General features: G+C 36.8%; 1 protein-coding gene across 12 annotated transcripts in view; it reads right to left on the minus strand.

Moving 5' to 3' along the window:
• The window catches only part of Rapgef6 (Rap guanine nucleotide exchange factor 6), a 174,236-nt gene that overhangs the window by 119,690 nt on the left and 35,079 nt on the right, over positions 1–19,467 (minus strand). For all 12 annotated transcript variants that reach the window (XM_005350060.3, XM_005350062.3, XM_005350061.3 and 9 more), the window contains one exon: positions 7,329–7,398. In XM_005350060.3, the coding sequence (XP_005350117.1) occupies positions 7,329–7,398 (70 nt within the window). The remainder of the gene's footprint in view (positions 1–7,328; positions 7,399–19,467) is intronic.

A 19,467-nucleotide genomic window follows, 5' to 3' on the forward strand; every position in this document is an offset into this window, starting at 1 on the left:
GTGAGTTCAAGACCAGCCTGGTCTACAAGAGCTAGTTCCAGGACAGGCTCCAAAACCACAGAGAAACCCTGTCTCGAAAAACAAAACAAACAAAAAAAAATCAATGAGAAAACAAAATAAATGGAAAACTATGATTATCATTAAACCAAATCCAAGCTAATCAGTGATAACAACGAATATAAATGAAAGCTTCCAAGTAAAAATAAACCTCAAACCAAATACAGAAATAAGGAAACAGATTAAAGCTCATAAAATCTTTAATGTGAAGATTTTAAAATTATAGTCTGATATCTCACTCAGAAAACAGAATCCTAAACTTGATTTCAAATTTAGTTCTTTATTAGTTACCTGCCTTGTTGCTTCTACAACATACCAGAAAAGGACCAACCTAAGGATGGAAGGAAGGCCTTATTTTGGCTCATACCTTGAGAACACAGTCCATAATAGCAAGGAAATGAGGAGGGCAGGAGAGTGAGGGCTGCTACATTGTATCCAAGCCACGAAAGGGTGATGGATGCTGCCGTTCAACCGCTTTTCTCTTAGTCGGTCCTGGACCCAAGGACTTGGGTTGGTGCTGTCCATATTTATGGTTTGCCTTCCAATCTCAATTAACTTAATCTAGAAAATTCCTCACAGAAATGACCAAAAGTTTCCTTTTTTGAAATCTCACCAGGCTGATATCAGTATTAACCATAATAAGTTCATACTACAGAGAACATGTTTAGACAAGAGTTCATGTTGAGCTTTCTTTTAGAATGGGAGTTTAAAGTTTAAAATCTAGGTGAGTGAATTATATTAAAAGACCAAAGAAGGAAAAGGTATACATCACTGTAAGAAATGCTTCAAACACTGTAAATCTCAGTATTTTGACAAAGTTCTTAGCAATATTAGAAATTACAGTCTTACATATATATGTTCTACATATGCTTGTAATCTATCAATTCCCAGAGGCATATATCTAATTAGTGGGAAAACACCATTTACTATAACCTCAGTTCTATATTAATTATACTTATTTAAGAGGTTTATAATTCTGATCTTACATAAATGCCTAAATAATGAGGTAAGACTCATGAACCCCATCCTTCTGTTCTTCCACCACTCTGATGAACTTTAGCTAGTCAAATGTCACTTTTGTTATAACTAACATGATCTCAGTGCAGCAGAGTCATTTGTGTCCTCAACTCCACCTCGACAGCAGTATAATGCTCTGCTTCTTCTCTGCCCCTTTACCTTCATTTCCCCTTGTTGCTCTTCTCAAAATCTCTATGTTTTCTAATAGAAATATGTTTTTATTTTATCTTCATCATTTTTCCACTTTCGAGACTTGAAGAAAATACTAACTACTGTCAGGGCTGAAGGCATTTTGACCCTCATAAGCTGTTGCCTGACACACAATAGCAATTACGGGTATTACAACTTGAGCCTGTGGATGCTTGAGAAAGGCAATGAGGCAACAACTGCTCAGTCTTTATTTCTTCACAAAATCCATTTTTTTCATTTAATTTCAAAATTCATGTTAACAATTACACTTATTTATGGGGCATATAAAAAATGTACTGGCTGTATATCATTTTGTTTACTGAACCTACATTTAAAAGCTCAAATTAAAAAGAAAAAATCAATAAAATAATGTACAAAATCTTCTTAAGGATAATCTCAATCCAAAAATTCATGAGGGGGAAAAGAAATCCTTGTAACAAAATGCATTCCAGCAGTCCAGGACAGATTCATAGCCTCTTAAAAACAAGGTTACTTTTGTTTCCTCCCATTTTGAGACAGTATCTCACTGCAGCCTACACTGTCCTTGAAGGCTCAGCAGTTCTCCTGCCTCACTCTCTGAAGTGCTTGGATTATAAACATGGGCCACCATGCCTTGGGCAAAAAGATCACTTTGAAAGACATCATACAGTAGGCTACATATCCAATGAATAAGGTGTCTGGCCAGCCAGTGCTACACAGAGACCTGTCCCAAAACAAAAGAAAAAGTGTGGCCAGGCACAGGCATTTCCAATCATCACTAGAGGTCAAATATTTCAAAGAATTCTCAGCATTTAAAAAAAAATTCTGAAATTTTGGATCATTTTCTACTATAATAAATAAAATATTATAAACATAGCCGAGTCAGCAAAAACAGTTCTGAATTTAAAAATGAAATTTATATTTTGATATTACTTTGTTGAAAATTTTTATATAGCAGTTTTTCCTGAAATATTTAAGAACTGGAGGGAAATTGTTTATCATGAAATTTATCAACATGCATTCCCCATGCCTATAACTTTATCTCATGTTAGCATAGCACAGCTAACAAAAATCAGGAATCTGAAAGCACCTTACCTGCATGCCACACTGCTAACACGATTTACAATTCTCCACTGTCCAATAGTCAAAAAAAAAAAAATCAAACATTGTGTGTAGTGGCATTTCAATTGTATTTTAATAAATAAATACTGCCTGCAGATCTGAGAGTAAAGCAGTTTCACTGGTCAGCCTCACAGACCAGGTTATGGTAACACACACCTTCAATGCCAGTAACCACACTAGTTGCCATAGAAACTGAGCAGTACGTGCCTTTTATCCTGGTGGTGCATGCCTTTAATCCCAGCCCTGGAGAGGAATATAAAACAGTAAGAAACAGCTCTCAACACTCAGTTTCATTCTGAGATTCTGGGAGGCAGGATCGCCATTTCAGACTGAGGTCGAGGTAAAAGCCAGTGACTGGCTGTTTTGCTTTTCAGATCTTCAGGTTGAACCCCAATTTCTGACCCTGAATTTTTATTAATTGTGCTTCATTTGGTGCCCAACTTGTTGTGGTACGAATTCACGAAAATGCCATTTGCCTGAGGCTTTTAGCCATCAGCCGAGGTCAGAGTTGGGAATGGAATTCCAGCTCTAGGAGCTGAACCCAAACCTAGCCACCTGGGTTTGGGAGAAAAACTAGTGCTCCCAGATCCCATATGCCCTGGCTTAGTTTCCATGTAAAGATGGAAAATACACAGAGAATCTGGATACTGTATGTTGTTTTGTCTTTGAATTGTTTGACTGCTCATGAAGAAGCAACAGTTGCTAAAAGACATTTGATTATTAATGCTGCTGGATTAATCCAACCTATATATTTTGAAAATGCCTTGACTTCAAGATTTAAGTCAAAAGATAATGTTACTTTGAAGAAGAGATTTTGTTTCCAAAAGAAGTGAGAGGCTGTGGATTCATTCTGGGTTAAGAAAAATAAGGTTTGATGAAAATGCCTTGACTTCAAAATTTAAGTAAGAAGATATGTTACTTTGGAGAAGAGGTTTTGCTTTTATTTTCCACAGGAAGTGAGAGGCTATGGATTCATCTGGGTTAAGAAAAATAAGGCTTGATCAAGGAAGAAAGACCCCCTAAAAAATCTCCAATGGGAACAGATGACCCAGATGATCAATGTTTCAGAGTACATTTGTTGTAGTTTCCTCTGAATTCTACATCCAGAACAGCTTCAAGACTGCTGGCTGAAATGATCCAGCCTCATAGACTACTCCAGTAAGCACCTGGCTATAAATTTTCTTTGGGTCCCCATTAAGATTATCAGCACCCCCAATCAGCAAGAAAGTAGCCTAGAAAACTCACCCACATTTCAAAAAAAAAAAAACAAAAAACCTACGCTCACGTGAGATTCTAACCTTTTTTTGGTTTTTTTTTTTTTGGGGGGGGGGGAGGCCAGGCCGATAAATGTTTATTTAGCTGCCACACTTGTGTCTTTTAGAATGGTTCCATGAGTATTCTATTTTATCTCCTGCCACTGAGATATTTAAAGAGTACAGTCTCGTCAATTTGTAGAATGCCCTCTAATTTAATTTGTTTAGTAATTTGTGAGTTTGGTTTAAATATAAATGCTGAGCAAGAATACATCCCAGAAAAGCCTTTTGTCCTTTTCAATGTTGTTACAGCAGGAATAATGCACTGTTAGCGCATATATGATGGCAGTAGCAATAACTACCACTCTGGTAAAAATCCATCGTATTTTAGCATCAGAAATTTAATACTGTTCCCTTCATAAATAATTTTGAGGGTCATACTCTGACATGACCTAAGGATTCTGACTCCCTAATCGAGCATTAGCCTCCCTAGTTTTTCCAATGTTAAACCAAGTGCTAACTATTTGCTAGTTGGCATTCTACAAACAAGGAGAGCTACCTCACCTTTCTTCTTCATTTATTCATTGTTGTCAAGGTTTTAACTTCTTGTATGACACATGAAGGTAACATTATTATTATAAAATTTTATTTGGATTTCCAAATATCCTAGGTTTGGCCAATGGGAGTGCTTTTGATCTGGCTCAAATATTTAAATTCTCTTAAATATTTCCTTTACCTTGTTGTCAGGTAATGAAAACTATCTTATTTGTTAAAAGGAAGATGGATAAAGGCATATGGAAGGGAAATCCACTGATATATATTTTTAAAATGTACATTTAATACATGTATACATCAAAATTCCAGCCAATAATTTTCCTCATTAAATATGTACATATATTTGTACCAGGCAATGGTGGTGCACGCCTTTAATCTCAGCACTCAGGAGGCAGAGGCAGGCAGATCTATGAGCTCGAGGCCAGCCTGATATACAGAGCGGTTCCAGGACACCAGGTCTATTACACAGAGAAACCCTGTTTCGAAAAAACCCAAAAGCTACACAACAACAAACAAAGCAAAAAACCCAAAGCAAACAAAAAACAAAACTCATACATGTACACAAAAATATTTGTATATTGGTATTCTCACTAGTAATACTTCTTTTTCTTTCCTCATGCTAGTCCTTTTTCTCCTTTCCTTTTTTTTTAAAAAAAATCTTTTGAGACAAGCTCTTAGGTAACTCATGATCATCATGCCATCATCTTGTCAAGTGTTGGAATTATAAGAATTCTAAGTATGAATTATCACGCCTGGCTTCTAATTAGTTGTGTTTTCTATGTTATGGGTAAACAATTCTTAAGACAATTTTTATTAACATTTTCTTACATTATTTAGCATGCACTGACACATGCACACCAGCCACACCAAGTGTGGAGATCAGGGAACTCTTTCTGTAATGCAGGTTGTCAGACTGGTGGCAAGCACTTTTACATACTGAACATCCCACCAGCCCAATGCTTAAACAATTATGAATAAATTAACAGATACATGATAATGTAAGCGAACAAATTCTAACTCTTAGTAAAAGGATATTGTTAAACACCAGAATAAACTATGAGTTTAAACAGAAATCTATATGGAGAAATTAACACAGATATGTGCACATGTGTTAGACAGGGCTGACATGTATTTCACTGAGGGAAACTAGGCATAACCAGACGCCAGAGCATGGTTGGTTCCTAAACATTTTTGAAAAAAACAACAAAATTTAACCAAACTCCCTTTACAGAAAAGGCTAATAATTCCAGGTTTAAAGCAGCAATATAATGTAAGATGAGATTGTAGCTTAAAAATTTTCCGACTTTTTCTTACTGAGACATGCAGTATATACAGTGTCTATGTACACTAAGAATTACCGCACACTGACTGTAAGACGACTGCTGTTCCAGCACCAATACTTCCCACATGGATAAAAAAAATGGTAAATGTGCCAAATTAAGAGTGGTATTCTTGTCATACCCTTTAATATATACACGTAAAGAAGGAATTTTCATGCCTTACTGAGTATTTCAGATATCCAGTGCTTAAAGAAAAGTAAAAGTCCATGCCTCAAACATAACTGACTGAACATGTACTAACTACATAGACAGCCCTTTGCAAATATACTAAATGTCCCTTCATCTGTCATTTTTTTTCTTTCCTTAGAGTTCTAATTAACTACAGTCACCAAAAAAAGTGAGTAAGGGTAAGAGTTAGAAAGTGACCATGCTCAGTTTTACAAGTGAATTGTTATGGTTACCTATTTTATTATTAACTATCTTTAATACCCTCTTGCTTTATCAACTTTATATGTATACATAGAAAAAGAAGAAAAAAGACAGTACATAGAAGGTTTGGTGCTATGTGCTATTTTAAGCATCTACTCAGGAACTTAGAATTTACTTTCCTGAAGCTAAGGGTGGGAGACACAAACCAAGACAACATTTTTTTTTTTTCTTCTAGGAGCTTAAATTACAGGAGGATTAGTGCAATCTGATGATGTGTGATTCACTTTGAGGAAGAGTGAACTTAAAGACATCAATCTGACTACACCGCCATGAAATGGCAAACCGGTTTAGTTTCAAGCATTTACAAAAATGCTTAAGAGTCAACCTTAGCTGGGTATGGTGTATACCTTTAATTCCAGCACTGTGAAAGCAGAAACAGGAGGGTCTCTCTTGGCCTAGTCTACATAACAAGCCTGAAGCCAGCTAGAGCTACATAGTGAGACCTCGTCGCAAAACAACCATCAGAAATAAAACAAACAAGAAGTCAACCCCACTTCACAACATTTCCCATTAATCACAAGACACGGCATCTACAGAGATGCTGGTAGGACAAGAAGTTCATTTAGTGTATGTTATTTTCTAGACAGTTCTCAGAATAAGGTAAAAACAACTGTTTGAGTTGTTTTCCTTTAAAGACATTTTGGAGATAAAGAGATGGCTTAATGGTTAAGCACTTCTGAGTTTTGTTCCCAAAACCTTATGGCAGCTCACAGGCACCTGTATCTACAATTCTAGGGCATTCAATACGTTTCTGACTTCTGTGGACACTTGCACATGTGGTCTACTTATACACATGCAAGAGAAACAATCATACACATAAATATAAAAAATGTTTAAAAAGCTAGATTTTATAAAGTTACAGCTAGCTACTTTTATGGCCTCTTATGGAAAAATAAAAAGAATTTTTCATTAAACACAAGCCCAAATGAAAGATATCTTAAATTGTTAAAGGGCATAGAATTAGATCTAATCTATTTCTTACTTAGGCCTATTTTGCATGAGCCATTATTTTTCTCCAAAGTCTTTCTTTCAAACCATTCCAAATTGATGGACTACATCAATGGCAAAGAAGAAAACACCAGAAATAAACATGGCCCTTTAATGAACACATGCACATACACACACATCCCCCAAAAGTCTGTATTTTAATTTTTAGGTACAACAGTAAAGAAAGTTGCCAATTTTGGGATATGTTATCCCTATTATCATGTTGTACATTATTTCAAGGATCAAGGAATTTTAGAGAAAAGAATACATAAAGCAGCATGGCTTTGATGCTACTTAAACAATGTCTTAGATCATCAACAGGTAACTGCCTTGGATATTTATAGTCCACAGTAGTTAGAATTGAAACTGAAGCATATCAAAAAACAATTCAGAGTCTTACCACAATCATTTCTGAAGGTTCTAATACAAGACAATCACATCCTCTTTTTCCTCCAAACTGCTTACCAAAACTACAAAAACAGAAAAACAATTTCTTTAGCAGAAGTTACAATGAAATTTTAAAATGGGGAAAAATAAACAAAAACTCTGAGACATTAACCAAGAAATTCTAATCTTGGAATTTTCTAACAAAAACAAAACACACACACACACACACACACAAGAGTTCTTCTTAATTGCTCAAATATAACAATTCAACATAATTTTTCTAAAATTTCTTTCTTTACTTTGTTCCCATAATTGTTTATAAAAAATATTAGCCTAACCTCAAACTCAAACACTTAACCAAGACTAAGCTAAAATAAAACCATTTAAGATATGATACTAGAATTGTTTTATAGTTTTTATAACTATTACATTAGACAACAGACATAGAAACAAAAAACTTTTAGTAAATAAAAAATACAGATAGACAAATGATGTACGTTTTAAAAGTGTTGCCAGCCATCAGCCATTTCTGAAATGAACCCTAAGCAAGACCACACTTAGAGAAGAGCTCCATATGCTTCACCTGAGAAAGATTTCTGAACAAATAAAAACTAGAAAGAAAAAAAGAAAAGATAGGCTTTAAAAAGATAAAGTATATTATTTTTTTAAAAAAAAGAAAGCAGAAAATAACTTGTCAAACACACGAGACACAAAGATTAACTGTACAGAGTATACTTAAACTTGAGAACAACCTAAAACAGTAGTACTGTGATCAACTATAAAAATATGTAAGTAATGGGGCTGGAGAGACAGTTCATAGGGTAAAAGCACTTTTTGCTTTTACAGAAAAGCTGGGTTTGGTTCCCAGTAGCCACATGGTGGTTCACAACCTTCTGTTAACTCTGGTACTAGGGGATTTTACACTCTCTTGTGGTTTCCACTGGCACCAAGCACACACATGTAGACCAAATGCTCATATATATGAAACAAAAAAATCTATCTAAGTAAAATATTGCTTCTATATTAAGTAACTTAAAGGGTAGGGAAAAGATACTAATAATTAACCTAATACAAAGTAACTCAAATCAAATACAAAGTCATTTATAAGGAAAATTATAAAACTTTACCAACGAACTGCAACCAGGGCTCAAATGTATAGTGTGACAAGCAGCATATACTTTTAAGAGAAGGCTCAAAATTGTAGTTAAACAATTTTGCAACATATAAGATTTGTTAGAAATAATTTACAACTTTTAAATAAACTTTTTGTAATTAAATAATTACAAAATTTAATGAAAGTAGCAGGGACTGGTGACACACGCCTTTAATCCCAGCATTCAGAGGGGAGAGGCGGGTGGATATCTGAGTTTAAGGCCAGCCATTGCTACACAGTAAGACCCTGAACTGTCCCCTGCAAAAAAATTCCAATAAAATTACTTTTGGATGTAAAAAAAAAATCACTTATTTTTAAGGAAAAGAATTATATATTTTTTCTGAATTCAGTCTTACATTACCTAATACATAATGCTAAATCTAAAGAAATTTCATGCAACACAGAATATTAGGAACTGTATATACTCTCTTAAATGAAAACAAAAAAAAAACATTAAAAAAATAGGTGCAGCAAGTTTCCAGATACTAGAAGATAGACAGAATAGGGTAGCATCTCTGAGAAAGTAGAAACAATGCAGACCCTGTGAAATGCTTAGCTTACTATCCTTCCTACAGGTATTCTCAACACTACCCAAGAAGCAGCTACTGAACTGAAAGACAGCGGCTGAATTTTTTTTGGGAAAAATGCTTCAAAGTTTTCAAATTTGCCAAGTTAGAGCATCAGAAGAGATGGAGAGGCAGAGAAGACATATAAAGAGAGGAAGGGAGTGGACACATACACAGTTTATGCACTTTGGGAATCTCTGGAAAGGTCCTTGAGTCTGAAGTTGAGTATTATACTGTGGTTCACAGCATATACAATGGGTATGTGAGAAAAAAGAGTCAACTGCAAAGCACATAACACACGGATATTTAGTATCATTCTCAGAAATGCATTTTTAAATAATGACATTACAGTCCTGAGGAAGTGCTAAATTTGATCTCTCAAGTTTAAAAGGCTCAAAATAAATTACTAACTGAAGCAATATAACAAAAAATGTAATCCAATTACATAAAATGTAGGACATCTAACATTAAATTAAAAAAATAACTATTCTCTCCAAATTTTACAGACCCAATGCAATTACAATAAAAGAAAACCCCAAAAAGTTAATCTCAAAGACCGACACAACACTCCAACAATCCAAAGATTTATACAGAAATGTCAAGAATCTACTATAATTGAAACAAAGGTGGAAAACAAATCTGGAGTGTCCACATTATCAAACTGCATGAAAGAATGATATTTCAGATGATGAAGCAGTGGGCCAACTCAAGGAAACAGGCCAAGAAGAACAGATAAGCCCACACATAGATGCTCCAACTGATTTTTTTGTTTGTTTTGTTTTTGGCTTTTTCAAGACAGGGCTACTCTGTGTAACAGTCCTGGCTGTGCTGGCTTTGTAGAGCAGGCTGGCCTTCAACTCAGAGATCCACCCTCCCCTGCCTCTTGAGTGCTGGGATTAAAGGCCTAAGCCATTATCACCCTCTCCAATTGTTTTTGTAACAAAAATAAAGTGTATTCATTCAGTGGGTTAGGGAAACAGCCTTTTTTTCTTTTTAAGTAAATACTGCTAAATAAGTGGCTAATTAATTCGAACAGCTAGCAACATGGCTCAGCAAGTAAAGAAGCTTGTTGCCATGTATTAACAACCTAAGTTTTATTGAGTTCCAGGACCCACACAGAAGAAGGAGAGAAACAAGTCCTCAAAGCTGTCCTCGAATCTCCACGTGTGCTATGGCACACATATAAACAAACAAGTAAAAATTATGAAACCAAAAAAGGGAAGATTCAGTAAAACACCATGATGCTTATCTTCCAACTCCACATCAAAGTTTTCTTTCAATGGCACACTGGGTCCTTGGGGAGGGGAAAGTTACTCACAATTCAGTCTCTATCTTTCCCCCTAAAGACATTCGTTACTCATCTCATTGTCAAGCCCAAACACGAATTAGAAGCATTTCAGAAAGGGTTTTGTTCTGGTTGCTCCTTCCCCCATAAAATTAACACAAACTAAAGTGATGTGGGAAGCCGAGACTCAATTCAAAAAACTACCCCTATAAAATTGGTTTAGGCCAGGTCTGTGTGTGTGTGTGTATTTTCTTGATTAATAATCAATATGAGTGCCCAGCCAGCCTTCTGTGTGCAGTGCCAACCCTCAGCAGCATTCCTCCATGGCTTCTGCTATGATACGGAATGTAAGTTAAAAAGAACCTTTTCCTTCCCAAATTGCAAGAGAAACACAAGACAGGTTTATTCTGGTATACAGTTCAGGGGCTATATTCCATCCTTTCTGGAAAGGCATAGCAGCAGGAAGGTGAAGCACCTGGTTACACTGGGTTCAGAGTCAAGAAGCAGAGCAATCAACAGTTATGTTCATCTGGTTTTCTCTTTTTTATTCACTATGATTACCCTGCCCATAGAATAGCATCACTCATAGAGGGCAAGGGAATTCTTTTCATGTAGATTAACCTAATATGATAACATATCAATATATGCCTAGAAGTTTGTTTCTGTGACAATTCTAAATACCACATAATAATTAATAAAATTATTTATTAATAAATTAATAAAGTTTAACCCTCATATCTGATGTCTTACATAACAGGATACTTATTTGTTGAATCAAATAAAGGGAAATTTGATTCAAATTCATGTGTTAAATTTTATTTTAAAAGCAAATCCAATGAAGACTTGCTTTCTTGATCCAGTGTTAGATTTTACTATGAAAAGTAAAGGTAAACTCAACTTTATTTAGAAATGATTTCCAGACATGAGGCTAGGGAGAGAGGCTGGGGTGATGTGTGTACTACACAAGTATGAGACTCATTCTGGATTGCCAATAACCACAAAAGCCAACACAATGCTGCAGGAGGTAACACAGGGCTCTGGAGTTTACTGGCTAGACAGCTCAGTCTGTTGGTGAACACCAGGTTTTGAGAGACCCTGTGTCAAAATATAAGGGGGAGAGCAAATGACAAAAACATCTGACATCAATCCTTTGGCTGTTAGGACACACCTATGTAAATGTGTACATACACCACACACAAAAACAAAATGAACAGAATAAATACATTTCAACAACTAAAGGGGTCAACTTAAATATTAAAACATTCTTACCAGGATAGTATGATTTCTCAAAAAAAAAAAAATTCCTACATGTTTAAAGTTGTTAGTATCTAGGCACACTTTGGTCCGGCCCCTTGAGAACCTTGCACTTCACCCTTCTGTGCATGGAAAGCAGTTCCCTGACTGTATGCAGGAGTTCAGTCTCTTGACCTTATCTCTACCTCAACTCGTGGGAACTGGCCCCCTCACCTAAACTAAAACACATAATCACTTATGGACACCCTACATTCTGCCAGTGATACAGTAGTTGCAAGTGTGACCTCTGTTTTTTTCTTGCTCTTCTGTTTGTCCTTTCCCGCCTGTGCCAGCACGCCGTCCAGCCCAGGGCGGCAGGCACAGGACACCTGAACAGACCAACCCAGTCCTAGTCCTCCCTTGTTTTCTCCTGTCCAGCTGCAAGCTGGCAGCATATGCTGGGGGAGATTTCCTATCTACTTCATGTATTAAAGAATGTGTAAATGATGTGACCACACAATGTAATTCTGTTTTAAATGTATGTTTTACACATCTTGTATGTTTGTCTTGTCAATTGGGTCTGTTTAAAATTTGTGTGACTGCTCTACACATGTGGTTTCTCAGTGCCTTGCAACACACGAGCAGGTGCCATCTTGGCTAAGGGCAGGTCATATGACCTTATGGCCATCTTTGTTTTTTTTTTTTTTTTTCGAGACAGGGTTTCTTTGTGGTTTTGGAGCCTGTCCTGAACTAGCTCTTGTAGACCAGGCTGGTCTCGAACTCAGAGATCCGCCTGCCTCTGCCTCCCGAGTGCTGGGCTTAAAGGCGTGCGCCACCACCGCCCGGCATGGCCATCTTTGTTATGGGCAGCCACATGACTGCTGCCTCCTAGCTCTCCCAAGCTTGTAAGGAACCCACCCACCTGGTCACTGTACCTGCAGTGGATCTTTTCTCTTCCACTTTCTAGGAATCTGTGACTTTGATTCTCCATATTTTTCTTTGATCCAAAGGCCTGCAAATGTCTGTCTACTTTCTTTAAATGCCCTGCCTCCTTGTTACAAAGTTGAGTCAGAGATGAAAAAGACAGCTTCCTCTGGCTCACTTTCATTTAAATTTAGTGTGAATGTAAGCTAACTTTAATTCTGTATGTCTACCTGTGTTGCAATTAAAATTTAACTGTGCATATATGAAACTGGTTCATTGTATCTCCTAGACTAAAGAAGCAATAAGTCTCAAATATTTTAAATTGGTATATACTTTTAAATAATGATAAATACATGGTTAGGTCTATTATAACATACTGTGTATATGATTCAATTCTGCTTTAAAATATATTCTGCATAGTAATAAAAATTTAAGGTTATAAGAATCTATTTCAGATTAACAAAAGCTAAACTAGAAATTTCCTGTTCTTCACAATTGTCACTTTTTACTGTTAAGCTTCTAGTGCAAAAAATTTTCTTTAATATCTTTGTCCTTTGCAAGTATAAATCTGACCTGCTAAGTTAAAATCAGTTACGGTCAAGCTGGAGGATTCTGGGTAAAACATTCCTCCACAACCTCTCAGCTCTAACTCTTGAGGCAGATCCTGTACTCATGTCATTATAGTTATAACTCATATATACCCAAATATATACCCAATAGACAGCCCTTAAATGCTCAGAGATCTGAGTATTTCCTCTAAAGAAATCAGATGGGCACAGAAGTTCTATCCATCCATAACTCACCTCATCAAGTGAAAGTGCTAGCCGCTGAGCAAACTGCCTTTCATCTATACTGCTGTAAAGACCTCTCCAGACTATGGACGACAAACACCGAAATCAACTCCATTGCATAAGACAATGGAAAGCTGGTCTTCCTACAAACTCCTAATCCACAGGATCTTAAACCTGTCACTGCCAGCTGAAAGACAGGTGCTGCCCTAGAACCTGCCCTCAACGACCATGGAGGACCCCTGGTGGCTGTCTAGGTAATCAATCTGGTCTCTGTCATTTTAAAATCAACAACTCAGGTAAAATTTATCCTTCTCGAGATCTCTGATGCAGTTTGACAAATGACAGCTTTGTCAGCTTAACGGCAGGAACCAAGACTAAATCTAGACACAATTTACCTTGTTACCAGGCTCAGATAAACTCACAAAAACAGATTTCTCCTGAATGATAAGGTGATGTCATAATAACGGGAAAGAAAGAGGTGCTTTCAGAGTCACTTATGTAAAAATGCAAAGCTTAAGCTGTGAGGATCTAAGGATTTTTAGGGTCTCAGAAGGTGTTTTAAGGTGTGCAAATGAAAGTTATTAAAGTGTATAAATGCAAGTTATAAAGGTCTGAGGGTAAAAAGCTTAAGTAATGGGGCTGGAGAGATGGCTCAGCGGTTAAGAGCATTGCCTGCTCTTCCAAAGGTCCTGAGTTCAATTCCCAGCAACCACATGGTGGCTCACAACCATCTGTAATGAGGTCTGGTGCCCTCTCCTGGCCTGCAGGAACAAACACAGCCAGAACATTGTATACATAATAAATAAATATTTTTTTAAAAAAAGCTTAAGTAATAACAAAGGCAAGTGACTTGAGACATTTGAAAGAATAAAACACGTTCCATATTTCTTTTTCATTATGCTACTGCTATATTACGACTCTAAGAGTCCATAGTCAATAATCAATAAATTCTGATAAGCTATTAATCTAGCTGTCATAACTGCAAGGTCAAGATTTTAAATTCCCTTTGATGGTTTCCTAACTACAGACCTCAAAGATACTTTTCATTGTGCAAAAACATCTGTCACAGTCATTTCTGGCATAAATATACTTCCACTTAAATTTTAGTACAGATTATAAACAGTGGAAATGCTAATGTGTCTAAAACTTATGTTTTCACAAACTCAAAGAATTCTTGAAAGTTCCAGGGAGCTGAAATTGGAGGATTCACCTCAAACAGGTCAAACGCACCCCTCCCTCAATTACCAGGACCTAAGAGCCCGAGCTTCCCCACCTTCTCTTGGTCCTGACACCCTCCCCCTCAATCACCAGGACCTAAAGAAAATCACTTTTTTCGTAAAATTAATCTTGTCCTTTGCTCTGCCAACACCTCGACAGGTCCAAGAGACACTGGACACGTTCCACAGAGCATGGACAGTAGTGAAACAGCCAGCTTACCCCAAGACGTGGCAACATCCCAGCTTTCTCAAGTTCCCCAAAATTTCAACTCCTACAAATCGGCAAGAAGCATCTTGAAAACTTGACACACTCATTCCCTTAACTTGCCATGCCTAACTCCCCACCTTTTTAATGAAAAAAGAAGGGAAAAATGTTAGTCTCCAGGCACATCTTGGACCTGCCCCTGGGGAACCTGGCACCTCACCCCTGACTGTACATCGGGTGCAAAGGTCCCTTTAAGAGAGGACCAAGCTCGGTCCACTCCCTTTCTTCCTTTCTGCATTTCTCCCTAAGGAGGCAGTTGTCTGTCTGTCTGTCTGTCTCTCTCTCTCTCTGCCTCTTTTCCAACCCTTCACTCTACCCTCCTCTCCTCTCAATAAACTCCACACTCAAGCTCTGTCTGCATGGCATATTCTGTTACCTTCTGTGGTTCGAACCCCAACTGCCAAGGGACCCACTGCTAAGGGTCTCTTTTGCATCATATAACAACAGTGATTGATGTATTTTTCTCCTTTGATATTTGTGGTGGTATGAAAGAAAGTGATCCCCAAAGGAAGTGGCACTAATGAGAGATATGGCCTTGCTGGGGTTACGTGTGGTTTTGTTGGAGGAAGAGTGTGACTGTGGAGGCGGGCTGTTAGGTCTCATATATGCTCAAGTCACACCCAGGGAGACAAAGATATAAAAATCCCAGTTCCTTCTCCACCACCATGTCTGCTTGTACACTGCCATGTCACACCATGATGATAATGGACCGAATCTCTGAATTTTAAGCCATCCAATTAAATGTTTTCCTTTAAAAGAGTTTCCATGGTCATAGTGTCTCTTCACAGCAACAGAAATCCTAACTATATCAATGTCTTAATCATTTAAATCAATTGATTTTTCTATATCAAACTATCCATACATTCTGAAAGAAATTCACCTTAAACTTGTTTTCTATATTCTAGACTGAATTTAATACTCAGGTTTGGGAATTCTGTTTTCTTAGTAAGATATTAAACCGTTATTTAAATTCCTTCAATTTTTAAAATCAAGATTTTGTCATTCTTAACACTTGAAATCTGTTTCCTGTTTTGCTGCATGTGATATAATTTCTTTTACTTGAAAAACACTCCCATAATCTTAAATGCTATTAAGCTGAAGCTTGTCTAACATCATGCTTTTGTATTTACTGTTTTCACTCTTTTTGGTTTTGTTCTTTTATGTTATATTTTCTTACCTTTTCTACCATCCTATTCCCTTGAAATGGTATATAGGCTTTTCTTTAGTGCTACTTCCCATTATTTTAAAAAGTCTATTTAAAAAACATGAGACTGGGGCTCAGTCTGTAAAGCAAGTATGAGGACATGAGCTCAATCTGCAGACTCAGTGTGGGGGTTCACACTGGTAGTCCCAGTGCAAGGAAGACACAGACAACAGCCAGCCATCCTAACTTACTGGAAAAGCCCTAGATCCCAGTAAGAGACACTATCTCAGAGTCTGTTCCTAAGGAATGGCACTAAGAGCAGTGCTCTGACTGCCACGTGCACCACCCTCCCCAACATACACCTGATGTAGTGCTATCTACCTGTAATCCCAGTACTTGGAAAATTTAACATGGAGATTAAGACTTCAAAGCCAGTCAGGGCTTTATATATTAAGAAGTGAACCTACCAACCAATAAAACAAAATAAAAACCCCAAAAACACTCGGGGAGGGGAGAGGGATTTGAAGGTAAAAGGTAGCCATGCTTCTAAGACTTTAATAATATTATTTGAATGAAATTTCTACTGGGTCTAGCTGTTAATATTTCTGTAAGCTTTCAGTTCTTGTAATGACATACCTCAGATAAACAAAAGATTCCAACTCTGATGAAATGTCAGTCACATCTTTGCAAAAAGTAAAATTTAAAATCCCATACTGCTTTTCATGCAAGTTGACAACATTTCAGAAATGTTCAGAAGGTAAGATGGAACTTTCTTAATAACACTAAATGTTTTCTTTAGTATTTTAACTTATAAAGTCCTTTCCTAAACTTACATTACTTTTGTTTCTACTTTGAAGAACATCATTTAATTATTTATTTTTGATTTTTCAAGACAGTGTTTTCTCTGTAGTTTTTGGATCCTGTCCTGAAACTAGCTCTTGTAAACCAGGCTGGCCTCAAACTCACAGAAATCGCTTGCCTCTGACTCCCAAGTGCTGGGATTAAAGGCGTGCGCCACCACCGCCTGGTTACATCATTTATTCTTTAAGTCTGTGCTTTTACTCAAAGTTCCACCAGGAGAGAAGAAAGGAAAACCTAGTATGCAGGGCAGTGACTCCCGCTGCATGTAGCTCTGCCCTTTGCCGGTGGCTGCAAAGCCACAGGCAAACAGCTTTTTTTCTGAATTTGTACCCCCAAAATTTGGGCGCCAGATGTAGCATGAATTCTAACTGGTTTTAATAATAAAAACCCAGAGTCACGGGCTGGTGAGATGGCTCAGTGGTTAAGAGCATTGTCTGCTCTTCCAAAGGTCCTGAGTTCAATTCCCGGCAACCACATGGTGGCTCACAACCTCTGTAATGAGGTCTGGTGCCCTCTTCTGGCCTGCAGACATACACACAGACAGAATATTGTATACATAATAAATAAATAAATAAAAAATTTAAAAAAAAATCTGTGTTTTAAAAAAAAAAAAAAAAAAAAACCCAGAGTCACATATCAGGGGCAAAAACTGAAAGATCAGAGAAGCAGAGCAGTCAACCACTAGAGAGTTCTTACCTCTTCCTCTACCAAGGCTCAGACCAAAAGGGCGATCCTATTTTTACAAATCCTCAGATTCCATCTACCTCTATAACTTCTCAGACTGCATCTCCTCCCAGCTTATATTTCTCTATTCCTAGTGCTGAGATCACTTTTGTGTAAGCTCTGTTTCTCTTTTAGACAGATTCAATCCTGTATGGCTCAGGGTAGCCTTGAACTCACAGAGATTCATCTGTCTCTGTCTCTTTAGTGCTGGGATTAAAGGTGTGTGCCCATTGCCTGGCCTCTATGGCTAACTAGTAGTTTAGCTCTGCACTCTGATCTTCAGGCAAACTTTGTTAGATCACAAACAAAATATCACTACAGAGCTCCTGTTGCATTCCTCAAGGGGACAAGACAACCACTGGAGCCAGGTTATTTATCCTCACTGAACAGACACATTTGAATTCTACTAGTGTTATCATTCATTAGCTTGCAAAGTTCATTTCCCATTTGGTACTGCAGATTGCATTATCTCCAATCAAGAAGCCAACTTTTTGGCAACAGAAGTATAACAATGCTTTCTGTTTTCCCCAGTATTCTCAGTGTTTTATCTAATAACTTATTCATAGTATTTTTGCTTGCTTCATACCAACTGAACTCTGTTGGCTTAGTTTTGATGCTTTTATCAGAACACAGTCATTCTTCTATTGAATTGGAAACTTCTCCTGGCCACTGAACCAATAGGTGGCAAAGATAGTCATAAGTAATTAATCCCAATGACCAAGGAAAAATTGGGTTGAAGCACACAACAGGGGATAAAGGAACTCTCTTTGTGTGCTTTATAGTATGATCATGTCAAAATACAACTAAAAACAAAACAAAACCAAAAAAAAAGAAAAAAAGCAAGACAATCAAGAACACTTTGCAACACGGTTCTTCTCTCACTATGGTAAAGAACCCAAAGCAGTCAAGTTTCAGCTGAAGGCAAGAATTCTGAATGACTAAGTAAAAGGATGAGAACTACACCTATGACCAGTTATAGAAACAAATGCTCCAGTAATGTTTTATAGGGTATTATGCTTATACTTGTACAAGTTATTTTCTCCCCTGTTCTCTTTCTTATATTTATTTTATATACAAAATATTAGGAGTGAACCTTATAAAGTAAGCTTTAGTCAACAAAATATTCAGATGGAATATATAATTGGTATAGTTAGAAATGATTAATAGAACTATGCACCTCTTTATTTGGGTCAGAATTTAGAATGGTACATTAGTGAAGGATTGTTGTATTTTATTAGGCAAAAAGTTGTTTTGTTGTTGAATAGAAACCTTTTAGGTTTGTTTTTAACTTGGGATCTCGGGGTTGGATGAATTCTTTTTTTTTTTTTATCCTTAACATTACAGAGGGTTCATATTCTTTTAGTATCAATTTTTAGAGCCAACTGCAACTGCAACTACAGCAAAACAAGCCAAAATTTATGTGATGCTTATTTTATGTCAATTGTCACTTTACATACTTTTATTTCCAATAATTCTTTTTTAAATTTTATTTATTTATTTATTTATTTATTTATTTATTTATTTAGGCGGAATTTCTCTGTAGCTTTAGCCTTGGAGTCTGTCCTGGAATAAGCTCTTATAGACCAGGCTGGCTTTGAACTCAGAGATCTGCCTGCCTCCACCTCCTGAGTGCTGGGATTAAAGGCGTATGCCACCACTACCAAACATAATTCATTAATCTTAACAAGCACTCAATAACCTTTAACAATTTCTTCATGCAAAAATTAAAAATCTACTACCAGTATTCTTTAATATAAAGATTAAATAAACTATTATAACTAATCATGCTTGCTGTGTTTTTGGTAGCTATATCCAACGTAACTTTATCTTGTAAAAGCTTACATACTCCTATGAGTTATTTTTAAAACTCAAACTTCATTGCCTAGATTAAAAACTAATAGCCAGTTATTGGCTACAGGTTTTTTTTTTTTTTTTTTTGAGACAGGTACACCAGGCTGGTCTTGAACTCACAGAGATCTGGCTGCCTCTG

This window comes from Microtus ochrogaster, chromosome 7 (assembly GCF_000317375.1).
Source record: "Microtus ochrogaster isolate Prairie Vole_2 chromosome 7, MicOch1.0, whole genome shotgun sequence".
In the NCBI taxonomy this organism is placed as follows: Eukaryota; Metazoa; Chordata; class Mammalia; order Rodentia; family Cricetidae; genus Microtus; species Microtus ochrogaster.